Source organism: Miscanthus floridulus, chromosome 2 (assembly GCF_019320115.1).
Source record: "Miscanthus floridulus cultivar M001 chromosome 2, ASM1932011v1, whole genome shotgun sequence".
Taxonomy (NCBI): Eukaryota; Viridiplantae; Streptophyta; class Magnoliopsida; order Poales; family Poaceae; genus Miscanthus; species Miscanthus floridulus.
In genome coordinates, this window is record NC_089581.1 from 153,856,523 (window position 1) to 153,871,541 (window position 15,019).

The window sequence follows — 15,019 nt, forward strand, 5'->3', positions numbered from 1 at the left end:
TTGCTTCTGGATGACTTGTCCACTCTTGTTCAGGCTAAACAATTTCAGACAAAGCTGCCTGTATTCTTCTACAGCCTTTTCCATAGCCTGCCTCTGCTCTTCCTTCAGATCTTCTTCTGATACTACGATAATGTTCCCCGCATCGATCTCGGAATTGAACATATTAATCGGATTGATTGGTCCCACCGAGCGTGCCAAAAGATGTGTTGATGCAAAAGTGGATCTACAAACACAAAGGGCTAATACCCGAATCGATATCCAAGGCGTGTCAGTCGATTTGACCTGTTAATCGACAAGGATGAAGATACGAGCACTTTGGTCCTGACAACAGCGATACGCCCAGAAGTCACGGCCAAGAGGTACTCACGCGGAACTTGAGGATCGTCGAAGGTCGCACTGAAGCGATGTAGTTCGCCGAATCAATGAGAACTCGTAAAAAGGAAAAATAATGCAAATTGACGAAGTCGCCGAAAAGTAAGTAGATGCGAATAAGAGTAAAAATTGGTTTTGATATTGATTGATATATCTTTATTACATTGCCCTTCACTCCATATTTATACCCTGATCTAAAGAGACACAACCAAACACAACTAGGACACCAAGCCCATATCTAAGGAAACACGTGACTCTTACATGAATCATACTCTAATAAATATAGAAAAGGAAATCAACTCCTATCTATTTCCCTGTCCGCCTCAATTACGATGGAAATCTCACCGTCCTCCTTCCCATCGGCATACTCCCTGTTTCATCGGCAGTAGTCTTCAAGTCTTCCTTCATCGGCATACTCCCTGTTTCATCGGCAGTAGTCTTTAAGTCTTCCTTCATCGGCATTGACAATAACATCTCCAACCTTATCGGCAACGCCCGAGTCTAAATCAACCTTTCCATCGATCGCCACCATTCATCGGCAACCATCTTTACAAACTGATTTTCATCGGCTATCAGAGTATACAGTAACTTTCCCCTTGCCGATTAGTCCACTCCGATCATTTTGACACGTGCAAAAAAACAGTGTCAACAATTGTATTACTCCTTTTGCGGTAGAGATAGCAACACACTAGCAAAACCGTAGTTGCACATTTAGATAGTTTATCTTTTGCATAGGTTTTGTTAAGGTTAGAAAAAGAGGCCATAGTTTAGAAGTAGAATTTTAAGTTGCCTAATTTACCCCCCCCCCCTCTTAGGCGTCACGGTCCCCTTCACTACTATTGGGTATCGATAGTAGGGATACCCAAAGCAAGGAAGTTAGCGCCCACGCTGACTTCACCGGATGGAGCAAGACGTATTAAAAGGTCTCGCCCAACCCCTTGGGTGCGGGCTTCGTCTCGTCTGACCCCAAGGACGCGGTTTCCATCTCGCCAGACCTATTGGACGTGGGGGTCTCACCTAAGGCCATGGGCTCCGTCTTGTCCGACCCCTTGGGTTTTTGCTCCGTCTCGCCTGACCCCAAGGACGCGGTTTCTGTCTTGCCCGACCCCTTGGGTTCGTGCTTCGTCTCGCCTGACCCCTTGGGTCCGTGCCCCGTCTCACCCGACCCTAAGGCCACGGGCTCTGTCTCGCCCGACGAGGACCCATACCGCCGCCAACCACTCCAGGTCCAAGCGTATGGGCCTAGGTCAAAACTCTGACACCAGGGAAGAGACTGGCATGACTCGATGTAACCCGTGACCATGACGGGCCATACCTGAGGATTCACATCAAGAACAGCGTCGGGCGTGCCGGTGCTGTTCTGCCTAACCCTCGTATGGATGCTGACAGGCGCGTTAGTTCACCACGACGTCCGTCGGGACGGAATGGAATGCCATGATCGGCAGATGACGCCTGCACATGGCGCCAGTGACGAATAGGGCCACAACGTGGAGCTGTCCCTGTTGACATCTACAGGATCGGTGGGACCCCCATGAAGGAGAAGAAGGACCCGGCGATCCTGGAAGCCTTCTTCTCTCTCTCGTTCTTCTTCTTTTCCTCCGCTGTAACCCGCGCTTTCCCTTCATCTATAAAAGGGGAAGCAGGGAGCCCCATGAAGGAGGGTCCAGATCTGCACGGGACCGAACCACGGGATAAAAATACAAGAGCACGACACTAACATACGGCTGAGCAGCGATCGAGCTCTCAGCACCCGTTCACTCGTTCCACCAGAGACTTGGGATCCTTTCCCTCTCTCGCCCGTTTGTAACCCCTACTGCAAACCAAGTGCCGGTAACACGAGCAGCAGCAAACTGGACGTAGGGACGTTCCGCCCGAACCAGTATAAACCCTTGTGTCCTCCGAGCACACCATCCGAGCCAGACGCGCAAATACAAATTTACTTGTTGGTGGTCCGAAAACACCGACAACATGGCTGGTTACTAGCTAGGCCAAAAATTAGTCCAAATAGTTAGCCAATAACTAGTTGAAGACTTGACTGAAACGTTAGCTCACCTGTTGAGACCTAATTTTTACTAAATTTTAGCTATTGTTGACGTAAAGATTGGTCACACACTGGCTAGGGATAGATCGTCCTGGTTCCAATCTAAGAAAAACTCTATAAAGCGACATGATAATAATACTATATTGGTTTTTAACAGGGTTAAACCACCTCTACTCCCTATAAAATAGGGGTACATAGTCGATTGAGGTATCCAACAATCCAATTGTCTTTTTACATCTACAAAATACAACTCTTTTATGCCCTCTTCCAACCCTATGTTGCTATTCATTACTTGATCCGATGACCAAGGATGGTGCCCTAGACTTGTCAGCCGACCTAGGGCAACCCGGCGACGTCTTTGTCCCTATGGGGTCCCTCCTAGACAAGAGCTTCAACGATTTCTTTGCTAGTTTGCTTGAGAACTAGCCGTTCTTCGTCACACAAGAGAACTAGCCGTTCTTCGTCACACAAGCATGATTGGTTACCTTTGCTAATTTACCTGGAAACTAGCCACTCTTCGCCACATAAGCGTGATACCTATCCTTTGGTGGTTTGTTCATAAACCCAAACCTCTCTGTTCTTCACCACGTAAGTGTGATGTTCGTTGCGTTCTTCGGTCCGTGGCGACCAGGACGATCTATCCGCCAGTGTGTGACCAATCTTTACGTCAACAATAGCTAAAATTTAGTAAAAATTAGCTCTCAACAGGTGAGCTAACGTTTCAGTCAAGTCTTCAACTACTCAAAGTTGGTCTGTGAGAGGTAACTGGTGAGTCTATTGAGTCCTTGTATCAAACTGGTCCTAAATCTAGATTACCAAGTATATTGGGCACACCGGACCCGTGCATCCGTGCCATACGTCTCCAACCGTACTCCAAGCCCGTTGTCGAAGTAAGAGCATGAGCGGCCAACAAGATAGTAGGCGAGCTTGCAAAACAACTTGTCGACGACACTATAGGGGTAGTCGCATGACGTATGCACAATACTATATAGTTGGGTGAACCGTGGAGTTGACACATGACATGGTATGGATAAGTAGGGTTGAAAGGAAAGAAAAAAAAAGGGGACGGTTTTGGCTTCATAAGTGATCATAAACAAAAGACGTGAAAAGCTAGAAATACTAACACGTACATTGTACAACTAGAAATACTAACTCATGCATCATACATTTACATAAACAACGGCGATAAAAAGCATGAGCCCGATCTTCCGTGAGGCAACTTTTGGAACACATTACTGAGGCCAACTATCAAGGGCATGGTAATAAACAAGAGCACGGCCCCCCTTCAAATTAATTCAAATCCCTACAAGGATTACCTTTCCCACACAGAACGCAAGACCAAACGGGGGGGGGGGGGGGGGGGGGGGGGGGGGGGGGGGGCGAACTCCATATAGACAAAGTTCTCTAGAGCTATAAGGTGCCTACAATTCCCGGTCAAGTGAAAGTAACCTTATAAAAGAATGCTACTTGCACATTAAACTAGACAGCAGAGTCCAATGATCCTCGCAACGAGTCTAGGGCAGCAACAAGGGAAACAAGCTTCCATGTTGGCTCCAGTTATGACCCACTTCAGATTTCCCATGTTTGTAGTTCCATCAGAGGTCAGGTCTTCGTACTCAAAATTGGCTATCATTCCGGCTTTACAAATTCTCTTATGTTACACAGCATGCCTTTGTCATATGGGTTCACAAATTTGACTTCAGAATCTGCATTTGCGGGAGGGAATGGATTTACGTGTGCCATGTTATAAACTACTAGGGTAACTGAGATAAATAAAAAACAATAAAGAGTAGTGCACGTAAAGCACCTGATCGAGGTTGTTCCTTCATCTGGAATTCAGGATATTTCTTCCAGTTAATCTGGAAAATCTCACCTTTTAGCTACAAGAAACAGCTAACGAGAAGACACCTGCAATTGATGAAGACAGACTCCAAAGCATGGGAAATTTGTAATTACCCACTCATCTGTCTTGATGTTGAAGCAGATGCAATATATGTGCCACATCAAGAATACAATCTGGCAACAGAGAGGAGGATGTATTAGAAATAAACAAGGCATCACCAGGTTATGTAATACTCCAATCCCAAATATATGTCCATTTGGATTTGGCACTGGAATCAAGGTGAGGGATACATGACTAGGTTACCCATCAATCATTGCTAGAGTTAAGACGGGTGGTAAGTGAATTGCATTGATTAATCGCATTTACGTAGGGATAGACAAGGACGGACGAAGCAAAAAAGGTTCCATGGATTATCATGGACTCATGTTTGGTGCATTTGGGAGAAGATCAGGTGGACTTATCTTTGGGGTCAGAGGGAGTACAACATAAGACTGCAGTTGTAATTAGCGTGTTTGGTATAGGCATAGCAATTACAAATGTAGATAGGAGTGCTGTCTTGTCTCCAAATGCTAAAAGAATTAATGGACAGACATTTCAAGTTCTGACACATGCAACACATATGGCAGCTGACAGTTTCAATATGTCAGGCCAATAATCCCAAATATAACAATGATTAAGTGGACTGAAGTCGTATTTCTTGTGGCACGCTTTCAAATTCAGGGCTGAACACACTTTCCTCTTTTTACTGATGATTTCAATTCACAGCCTGTGAGTATGTATTCACATGAATAAGAAAAATCTCATTTAGATTTGTACATGTTATGAATTGATGCCAACCACAGACTGGCAAGTTGTAATGTTTTATCACAGTAGCCTGAAAACTTATCAGTTTAAACATGGAAAACCATAAAAAACTTCCAGTAAATATCCCCATGCTGCATAATTTGAGTGGTATTTTTCTTTATAATAGTTTAATAAGGATGATCAATGGGACTATGGGAGCATAGGCATGAGGTAAGTCAAAACTCATAATACATAGATTTTCTGAAGCTCTCCAAGAGATGCAGCACCAACCCTGACAATCTACCTCAAAAGCAGATAGTCTACAAGGAAAAAAAATTCATGGAAGCACGGATAAAAGCACAAGAGAAAACACAGGGGTTAGGAGCAAACCTGCCAGAGGACCTGGAGGATAGAGAAGAGCATTGTACTGATTACCATGTTTAGAGATACAGGATTCTGCAAAGTAAATTAGTACACTCAGCATCTTGCAGTCATTCTTATAGATATCAGGAATCAAGGGTACAGTTTGATGGACAAACAAAACAAAAGGAAAGGCTGTATGGTTTCTCAGAAACATGGAAGACAGACTCAAAAGGTCCAGAACATAGCTTAATATAATTGCTTTTGATTATACCATGGTCGACCTGATTTGAATGTTACCATTGAAAGTACTAAAGACATACAAATGCACTCACTCATATGCAGTAAAAAAATTGCTGTGTTTGAGAAAATGAATGAATAGCTACTATGCTAAACCACCCAAGCAAATAGTCCTAGAAGAGAAAAAAATAATGTGTATGGTTGGTTGAACACATTTACTTAACAAGTAGAGTATTTGCTAAGGTCAGCTTCTCCTGCATGTTCAAGAAATTTGGGGGTGGGGGGAAGTTGTGCACCTTCAAAACCAGTAAAGTGCAGGAAATTCTTGAAAACAAAATGGAAAATGTAGGTGCATGTGCCATCAGGTTAATTACTGTTTTCACTATTGCCACTGTTTTTGTAATTATTCGATCCAAGTCAACGGTTCGAAAAAAAAAACTGACAAGAATCGAAATACTAGCTGAGACAATGGCACAGACCTAAATTTTACAAACAAAATTGCCATACAATTCATGCACAAAGAATAAGATATGGGCATAGATACCTCCGATCTTGTAGTTCCTGAACTGATGCATCTGGTAATATCTGCGTAACACGGAAATGTAGGTGAAATTATTTGGTTACCTAATAACACAGCAAAATTTGAAAAGAAAAAATAAAGAGTAAAATGCACCCTGGGTACTTAAACTATTGGGGCATTACCATCTAGGTACTCGAACTGAAAAAGCTACCACCTGGGTACTTAAACTATGGGGGCATTACCATCTGGGTACTCGAACTAAAAAACCTCCCACTTAGGTACTTAAACTATTGGGCCATTACCATCTGGGTACGCGAGTGGGCCGTCGCCGCCACTGCAGAGTGAACAGGAGCACGGGAAAATGAATTTTGATTCTTTTTCTTTTTCTGAAAATGGATGAATAGTGCTGGAATTTGTTATTTTTGTAAAAAAATAATTAGAGCTCCAAACATTCTAAAAATTTTTGTGTAGCCTCTATATGATGTACTCTACCTAGGAAAAATATGAAACTTGGAAAATGAATAGTTTTTGTATGTTTAAAAATTACCTCTTTTAATTAATAAATGAACTTCCATAAATTTTATAATTAAAATAAATAAATGTCAAAAAGAGGCGGCCTAACTGTGTGCGAGCGAGCAGGCGAGCACAGGTAGGCCGCCTCTTTTTGGACATTTATTTATTTTAATTATAAAATTTATGGAAGTTCATTTATTAATTAAAAGAGGTAATTTTTAAACATATAAAACTATTCATTTTCCAAGTTTCATATTTTTCCTAGGTAGAGTACATCATATAGAGGCTACACAAAAATTTTTAGAATGTTTGGAGCTCTAATTATTTTTTTACAAAAATAACAAATTCCAGCGCTATTCATCCATTTTCAGAAAAAGAAAAAGAATCAAAATTCATTTTCCCGCGCTCCTGTTCACTCTGCAGCGGCGGCGACGGCCCACTCGCGTACCCAGATAGTAATGGCCCAATAGTTTAAGTACCCAAGTGGGAGGTTTTTTAGTTCGAGTACCCAGATGGTAATGCTCCCATAGTTTAAGTACCCAGGTGGTAGCTTTTTCAGTTCGAGTACCCAGATGGTAATGCCCCCATAGTTTAAGTACCCAGGTGGTAGCTTTTTCAGTTCGAGTACCTAGATGGTAATGCCCCAATAATTTAAGTACCCAGGGTGCATTTTACTCAAAAATAAATAAATAGTTGCTGGGTACTTTAGTTAAAGAGATAAGAAACAGCCACATCTGCTATTAGGAATTTAGGATAAAACCCAACACTCATTTCAGAAAGCAAGAAGACAAATAGCATACATTTTGTTGAGCACATCGTATATGTTGATTCAGCAACAACAAATCCTGTCAAAAGGGCCATAAATAGCCGATGATTTTTCTGTCCTGCAAAATTGCACAGGAGATTAGAATGCATACCTACAACTGCCATGCCACAATAGGGCAAAACACTATCACTTGAAAAATGGAATATAACAATACCTATGCAAGTACCAAATGCAGGGCAATGATGGTCATAGCCCCTAATGTTTGCTTTGCACCAGGTACACTGCCTGACCCTTGAGAGCATTGGGAGTTTCTACATCAAAAGTTAAAAAGGGTGTTAAAGAACTATTTACTTCAAGTTAGTATTAGAACAGCTTCATTTAAAACTAGACTTTCGCAACACCTCACTCGAGTATATGGCTTCCACAAAATCCTTGCAGCCAGCTTCTTCCAAATATGAAGAATCACAAGCAACAATACCAGGATCACCAGATAAAATCCTGAAATAAAGAAGGTAGAAATTAAGCCCTGCATCCTAAAGGTGGTGGTATCAAAGGCCTAGCTTAGATTTAAGCACTGTTTTAAATTCACTAGGCCTAGCTTAGATTTGCAAACTTCATTGAAAAAGAATTATTCCTGAGGAAGTAACCTGTAGAGTCCCCACAGAAGCAGTGCACACTCTGCATTTATTAGCATGTCCAGCAGAGAAGAAGTTTCTGCACAATATTTGACTGATTACAGATCCACGACAACAGAAGTAGACATATATACAGTGCTCTTTTCTCCTGCTCCCAAACGGCAGCATAAAACACAACAAATTAATAAATACTTGAAGGATTACTAACACAAAATCTACGGTATGCACATTCTCTCAAATTTCCTGTGAGTTTGAGAAACATAAATCCAATGTCCTGCGACACCAATTTACAGTGCCTCATCCTCAATATCCAATGATATGCTACATCAGGTCCAAAAAGGATGGCATCCTAAAAATACATGAAGTTATAATAGTAAACCTAAATCAAAGTACTTAGATGGCACATGAGAATAAAATCAATTGATTCATCAGTAAAAGGGCTTATATGATCATTAACAATATAAAGGGCGTATCCAGTGCAGAGAGCTCCCGCTCTGTGTGGGGTCTGGGGAAGGGTGTCAGTGGCAAGCCTTACCCTCGCCTGTGCAATGCGAGGAGACCGCGACTCGAACCCGGGACCTTCCGGTCATAGGCAGTATGATCATTAACAATATAGTATTAATTTTTCCTTGTATACTCGCTAAACACCACATAAATCAGACTGTAGGTAGCCCTAACATATCATTCAACAGTGGTATGTGTTTGGCTAATAGCACTGCAATTCACGATGAACTAGAGGTGAGCACAGACAAACCAAGAGTAATGGTGCCATGCTTGATCTCTTCAAGCATTTTGATTCACCACGAATTAGGACTCTAAAAGTGAGCACAAAAATTGACTAGAGCGTGCTGTGTCCACACTTGGTCCCTTAACCAGAGCCAGCTCAATCTTGCGCATTACGGGGTTGTGTAGTTGAGCACACATTTGGTCACAAGGAGTGACTTAATCACTTAATATTGAAGTACTACAGGGATTCGTAGTTGAAATCTACCCTTGATACATGCTTTGAACTTTTGAAGTCTGTGCAACTCTCATGGGATGGAGCATAAAATCATCTTTTAATGACTGAACCCAATTTATAGTACCTAACCAGAAGAAGCAACCGACAAACTTAATCCTTTCATTCAGCTATTTCAGTCAAGGTCGGATTCTAAATCTGGGAAACAGGTATGACTTAATGCTAAACTAAGACACAGAGCTATAAGCTTCCACCTAATTTTACTAATTTTTACAGGTATCGCGTACATTCATAATGTCAAAATCAAGCACCAGCATCTTGATTCTCTTTGCTTTGTATGAACTAAAAGATTCGGTTATATGGGACCCAAGAGAACAAAGCAAGCCCAACAACTCACCTAAACAAGGAAACTTCGTCAGCTTTAATCAAGTCAGTGCAGCAAGACAAAAATAGCAAATATCCACAGACCACAGCAATCGATAGCGTCCAAAATCACAATGGGCATCCTACCAATACACTGCAAGCATTGCTACAAGAGCTCACCTCTCCAGATTACGAAGACGTAAACGCCCCACAATAGGAGGATGTTGAAGAGCACGAAGAGCGGCGCCGACGCCGCCACCCCGATGAACCTCCTCCACAGGCGGCCGAGCACGATAGCCGCAAGGAACACCAACCCTATGCAACATGCAATCAAAGTAAGATAAGAATTCTCTGGCGCTTAAAAAAAAAAGTAGAGACGCCCGCAGCCGGGGGCAGGAAACCAAAAAGGAAGCGAGCAACCAGAGAGCACCGACCCGCGATGGGGAGCATGGCGAGGAGAGAGAGGGAAGGGAAGAGGCGGGGAACCATCGCCACGGCGAGCTGCGAGAAGAGCACAAGGCCGCATGACGCGAGCGCGGACCACAGCACCTCCCACGGCGACGACGACCTCCGCAGGCGCTGGAGCCCCGACGCAAGCCTGCTCATCGCCTCGAACTCCTCCCTCGGCCGACCCCAGGGACCATCAAGGCAGCCCGAGCCAGGAGATCCAGTCGGCCGCCGGGACGCCTAGGAACCGGGCTCCGGCGAGACTCGTCGATCTCGTCTGGGTCCGCTGATGGGAACGGAAGTAGGGGAAGGATGCGAGGCGAATCTTAGTTGACGAGGAAGAGGGCTCGCGGCGGCATTTCGTCGAACGTGTGCAGTGCACGGAGTGTTAGGTACCACCACGTTGTCAAATCATGAACTAATTAGGTTCAAAAGATTTGTCTAGTAAATTAGTCGTAAATTGGATAATTAGTTTGAATACGGTAATTTATTTTAGATGTAAAAGATTTTAACTTATGTTTTTTAGTTGGGTCGATACTGTACTCTATTTGTGGCGGATCGGAATGGCGTGCATGTTGCAAGATGCGCCAGCGAGTGAGTACAAAAGTAATAACTGTTGCATGGTGGTTACGGAGCCTCCGTTATAAAAAAAAGTCTACCCCAGCAAATGAGCGTTCGGCATTCAATTTTCCCCCATTTACTTTCATCGTTCTCCTCGCTCGGTACTCAATTTTTTCCCCTTCACTTTCATCGTTCTCCTCGCCCCGCCGCGGCTGCGCGGCCACGGAGCTCCGACGAAACTTTAGTGTGGCTTTTGTCTTTCTTTCCCCGACCTTCAGCTTCCACGGCGAGCTCCGACCATGCCCGACCTGGCACAACTGCCTCCACTGCCACCAAGGGCCCTAACCACCCTACCGTCGTCCTCACCGCCTGGCCGGCCTAACTCTCCAGAACCCCCTTCTATGCTTGCTAGACATGGAGAAGAAGAGGGGGAGAGGCTAGAAAGAGCTCACCGAAAATCGAGTGCCTGATAGGAAAAGAAACAATCGAGTCTTGTTTAGTACTTCTGAAAAAAAAGCATCAGAATTTGCACCATTTAACTAGATTTATAAAAAATATCTATATCTCCAAATAAATTTATTATAAAAAAATATTCAGCAATTTATCTAACCATACTAGTTATGCGTCATAAATGTTAATATATATATATTTGATCACAGTACAAAAATGAGGAAATAAGAATATACCTTTTATAAAACGGAGAGAGTACCGTGGAATGAAGCAGGCAACAACACCATACTAAAATGGCCTCATTTCGGACGGTTTCTTCTCCTACGACGGCTTTAGTTTATGTAGAATTTTGTGCATTGTTTGATAAAAGAAAAAGAATTTTGTGCATTGTAGGAAAACGGGATTTTTTTTTTCTTTCAAAAATAAACTAGAAGACGATAAAAGATAGAACACTGAGGCCTTGTTTAGATACCACCCAAATTCCAAGTTTTTTCACTCTCTCTCCATCACATCAATTTTTAGCCGCTTGCATGGAGTATTAAATGTAGGTAAAAAAAATAACTAATTACACAGTTTAGTTGGAAATCACGAGATGAATCTTTTGAGCCTAGTTGGTCCACGATTGGACAATATTTATCAAATAAGACGAAAGTGGTACTATTCATCGGGTTGAAATTTTTTCGCAATCTAAACGAGACCTGACTTCCACAGCTCTAGCTCCTGTTAAGGATGCAGAGACCGAAAGAAGTCTCGTCAAAGAGGACCTTAGCTCCTGTTTAACAGGGCTCTGTTTTTTTGCTTCTCCTGGCTTTTTACAAGGAGCTCTACCAGACGATCATCCCAAAAACAACTTCTTCCAAAGAGTCCAAATGACCCGGAGATGTTTTTTGTATAAATGAGTCAGAGCTGTAGAAATGTGGTATCTCTTGGCTCTTCCTCACAAATCAAATACGAATTATTACAAACTACCATCGAAGACACTTTTGCGAAACGTTTTACAAAACATCTTCACCTCCATCAAAGAAGTTGCTTACATGAGATGAAGTTGGAGGTCCTTTAGAGGGAGCCGAGGCCCTACCAAAGAGGGCCTAAGGTCGTCTTTGGCACACCTCAAAAGAGCTTGAGCTTTTGTTCTAATAAAAATATTTGTAGCAGTAATGTTCCAATGTTGTAGAGCGAAGCTGATGAAACCGTTTAAAAGACCTACAGTGTTGAAACTAGAGAAGCATTTTAGCGTGTATTTGGTTTGGAGATAACGGAGGATGGATTGGTTCCACCATGTTTTGGACGGGACCGTCCCCGTTCCTCGTTTAGTTGTAGAGGACGCGACCAACTCTTTTGTTTTTGGTTCTAAGTCCTCAAAATCTGGGACGAGTCACTGACACGTATGACTCATCGTCATTCTCACATCTTCCTCCTTTCTTCTTTGTTCCCAAACAGACTGCACCGTCGCCGTCTCATCACTCTCCTGGAAGCATCGCTGGCCCTGCGCGTCCGCAGCATGCTCACGCAGTCAGCTCGTCGTCCTACAGTTGCAGCTTGCCTGCGTGCTCATTGTTAAACCAAGAATCTCACCCATGAGCTCGTCCGGCCAAACAGCTCGCCTCGCGCGCTCGTTGTCTGGCCATGTAGGTAGTCATGCGCCACCACCACAAATCGCCTTGTGCCCAGTGCTCGGATACCTCAGATGCGGCGCCCCATGTTACCGCCCGCTCGCCTTCTAGTAGCTCGCCCCGCGTGCTGTATTGCCTATTGGCCGCCCAGATGCATCGGCCTTGCTCGCCCATGCTTGGCGTGCCGGAGGAAGAAGAAAGGGGACGTGTTTGTCTCCTCGTTTTCGAGGAAGCGAGATATTCAGCATATTCCTAGAATATTCCCTATAGAGGTTGAACTCTGTCCATCTTGTCTCCGTACCCGACAATACAATAAAAAGAATCAACCCATCCTATCGTATTTTATCCTCAAAACCAAATACATACCTAGAGCTCATCTGGCTTCTACAGTGGCTACAACAATACCCAACACTATAGAATCTAAAGCCGATGCAAACAATGTCAAAGAGGCTGGTTACTCTACCTAATTAAGAAAAGAGATCTTCCTTTCCTATATTCTTGTATAAAGGGGTTCGAGAAGCGAAAACTGGTTCAACAGACCCTTTTCAATTTGGGCGTGGCTAGTGCCCCGGACGTCCAGACACTAGCTGTCGGGGACCTAATACCGGGGTACCCAATGATGTGGAACTAATAACCATCGAACGTTGACGCTTCCGGTCAGACAAGAACGCTGCTACGCTTCTTGCCCGAACGACGGAAGAATTGGTTCCGCTCGCCCGATGGCTAAGGGCTGGCTCCGCCTCGCCCGACCCCCGAGAGCTAGGCTCCGCCTCGGCCGACGGCTAAGGGCTGGCTCTGCCTCGCCTGACCCCCGAGGGCTAGGCTCCGCCTCACCCGACGGCTAAGGGCTGGCTCCGCCTCGCCTGACCGCCGAGGGCTAGGCTCCGCCTCGCCCGACGGCTAAGGGCTGGCTCCGCCTCGCCTGACCCCCAAGGGTAAGGCTCCGCCTCGCCCGACGGCTAAGGGCTGGCTCCGCCTCGCCCGACCCCCGAGGGCTAGATTCCGCCTCGCCCGACGTCTGAGGACAGGCTCCGCCCCGCTCGATGACTGAGGGCCGGCTCCGCCCCACCCGACGTCTGAGGGCTGGTTCGGCCCTGCCCGACGTCCGAGGGTGGGCTCCGCCTCGCCCAACGGCTGAGGGCAGGCTCCGCCTCGCCCGACGATTGCACCCTGCTCCTTCATGATGGCAAGCACAGGGTACAACAGGACATTTGAGTCAACCGCAGTACCAAGGACCATGCCCTGCACGCCTGCAGGAAGGTACCGCCAGGATACGATGGGATGGGCGCTTTAAGCCCTTTCCGACCTCGAATAGTGTTGTAGGCGCCGACTTTTGTCCCACCGTGTTGTAGGCGCCGCCATCAGCCCTCGGGCGCGGATACTAACACAGGCATACGACAACCGCTACAATCCAAGGAAGAACTCACATCGTCTACAGTGACAGGCGTATAGTCATTTCCCCGTCTACTCCCCGCAGAGTCATGGCTCGACGCCCTAACGCACCGCATCGTCCACCGAGGGAGGATGGGACATGACCACCCGCTGAAACGAAGTCAGAGCCCGGCCCCATCAGGATCGGCGGAACATGCTATCCATGGCATGGTCTGCCTTGTCAACAGGGCAGGCTCAAGGGAAAAGGAAGACCCGGCACCCTCGAAGAACTCTCTCGGGCTTTCGTTTTTTCCTCTTTCTCCCATTTGTAACCCCTGCTCCCCCCTTGGTCTATAAAAGGGAGGGCCGGACACCCCTACCGGGGGATCAGTTCAAGGCACACAACACATCACGCATACTGTCAAGCAGCAACCAAGCTCTTGGCATCCTTTCGACCATTCCATCAGAGACTTGGGATCTTTCCCTCTCTCGACCGTTTGTACCCCCTACTACGAACCTTTTTTGGTACTGATAACACGAGCAGCAGCAGACTGGACGTAGGGACATTCGGCCCGAACCCGTATAAACATTGTGTCATTTAGTGCACCATCCGGGCCTAACGCGCAATAATTATAAATTTACTAGCCGGTGTTTGTTCGAAACACCAACACTAGCCCCCCGTCTGGACACCCGCGCCGCTGCCCCCGTCCCGCGTCCCACGCCTGCTCGCCCGCATCTCGCCTGTTGCACCCGCCCGCAAGCACGTGGAGCCCGCCCACGCCGGTTGGGACCGCCTCCGCCTTCCGGCGCCTGACACCGAGGCGAGACCGCAGAAAGGCGAGGAGGGAGACGCAACACTCGATCTAGTTTTGAAACATACAAATGCAACAATTATAACATATGTCTGAAAAACAAATATAACATTGGAAACATGCATATGAAACATTTGTAAAAACACCTGAAAACACTTGAAACCATTGTAACACACGCAATATCCAGATAAAACACTTGCATCATATGTGTGAAAACATATGCAACACCCAGATAACACACTTTCAACATACGTCGGAAAAAAGCAGATGAAATATTGAGAACAGGAGCTTGCAACATACGTGTACAACCATTGCAACATGTGCAACATCCCGATCTACTTTTGCATCATCCTTATGAAACACTTGCAACT

The 15,019-nt window shown here is 45.3% G+C and overlaps 1 protein-coding gene across 1 annotated transcript; it reads right to left on the bottom strand.

Moving 5' to 3' along the window:
* Positions 1-3,792: 3,792 nt before the first annotated feature.
* On the bottom strand, positions 3,793-10,216 carry LOC136540175 (uncharacterized). Its single transcript, XM_066532181.1, has 11 exons — positions 9,829-10,216; positions 9,575-9,709; positions 8,086-8,152; positions 7,840-7,936; positions 7,653-7,749; positions 7,473-7,556; positions 6,184-6,224; positions 5,430-5,495; positions 4,370-4,429; positions 4,221-4,272; positions 3,793-4,119 (listed from the first exon to the last, which is right to left on the bottom strand). The coding sequence occupies exons 1-11, from the start codon at positions 9,998-10,000 to the stop codon at positions 4,043-4,045; spliced, it is 948 nt and encodes a 315-aa protein (XP_066388278.1). The 5' UTR covers positions 10,001-10,216; the 3' UTR covers positions 3,793-4,042.
* Between the last annotated feature and the right edge of the window lie 4,803 nt (positions 10,217-15,019).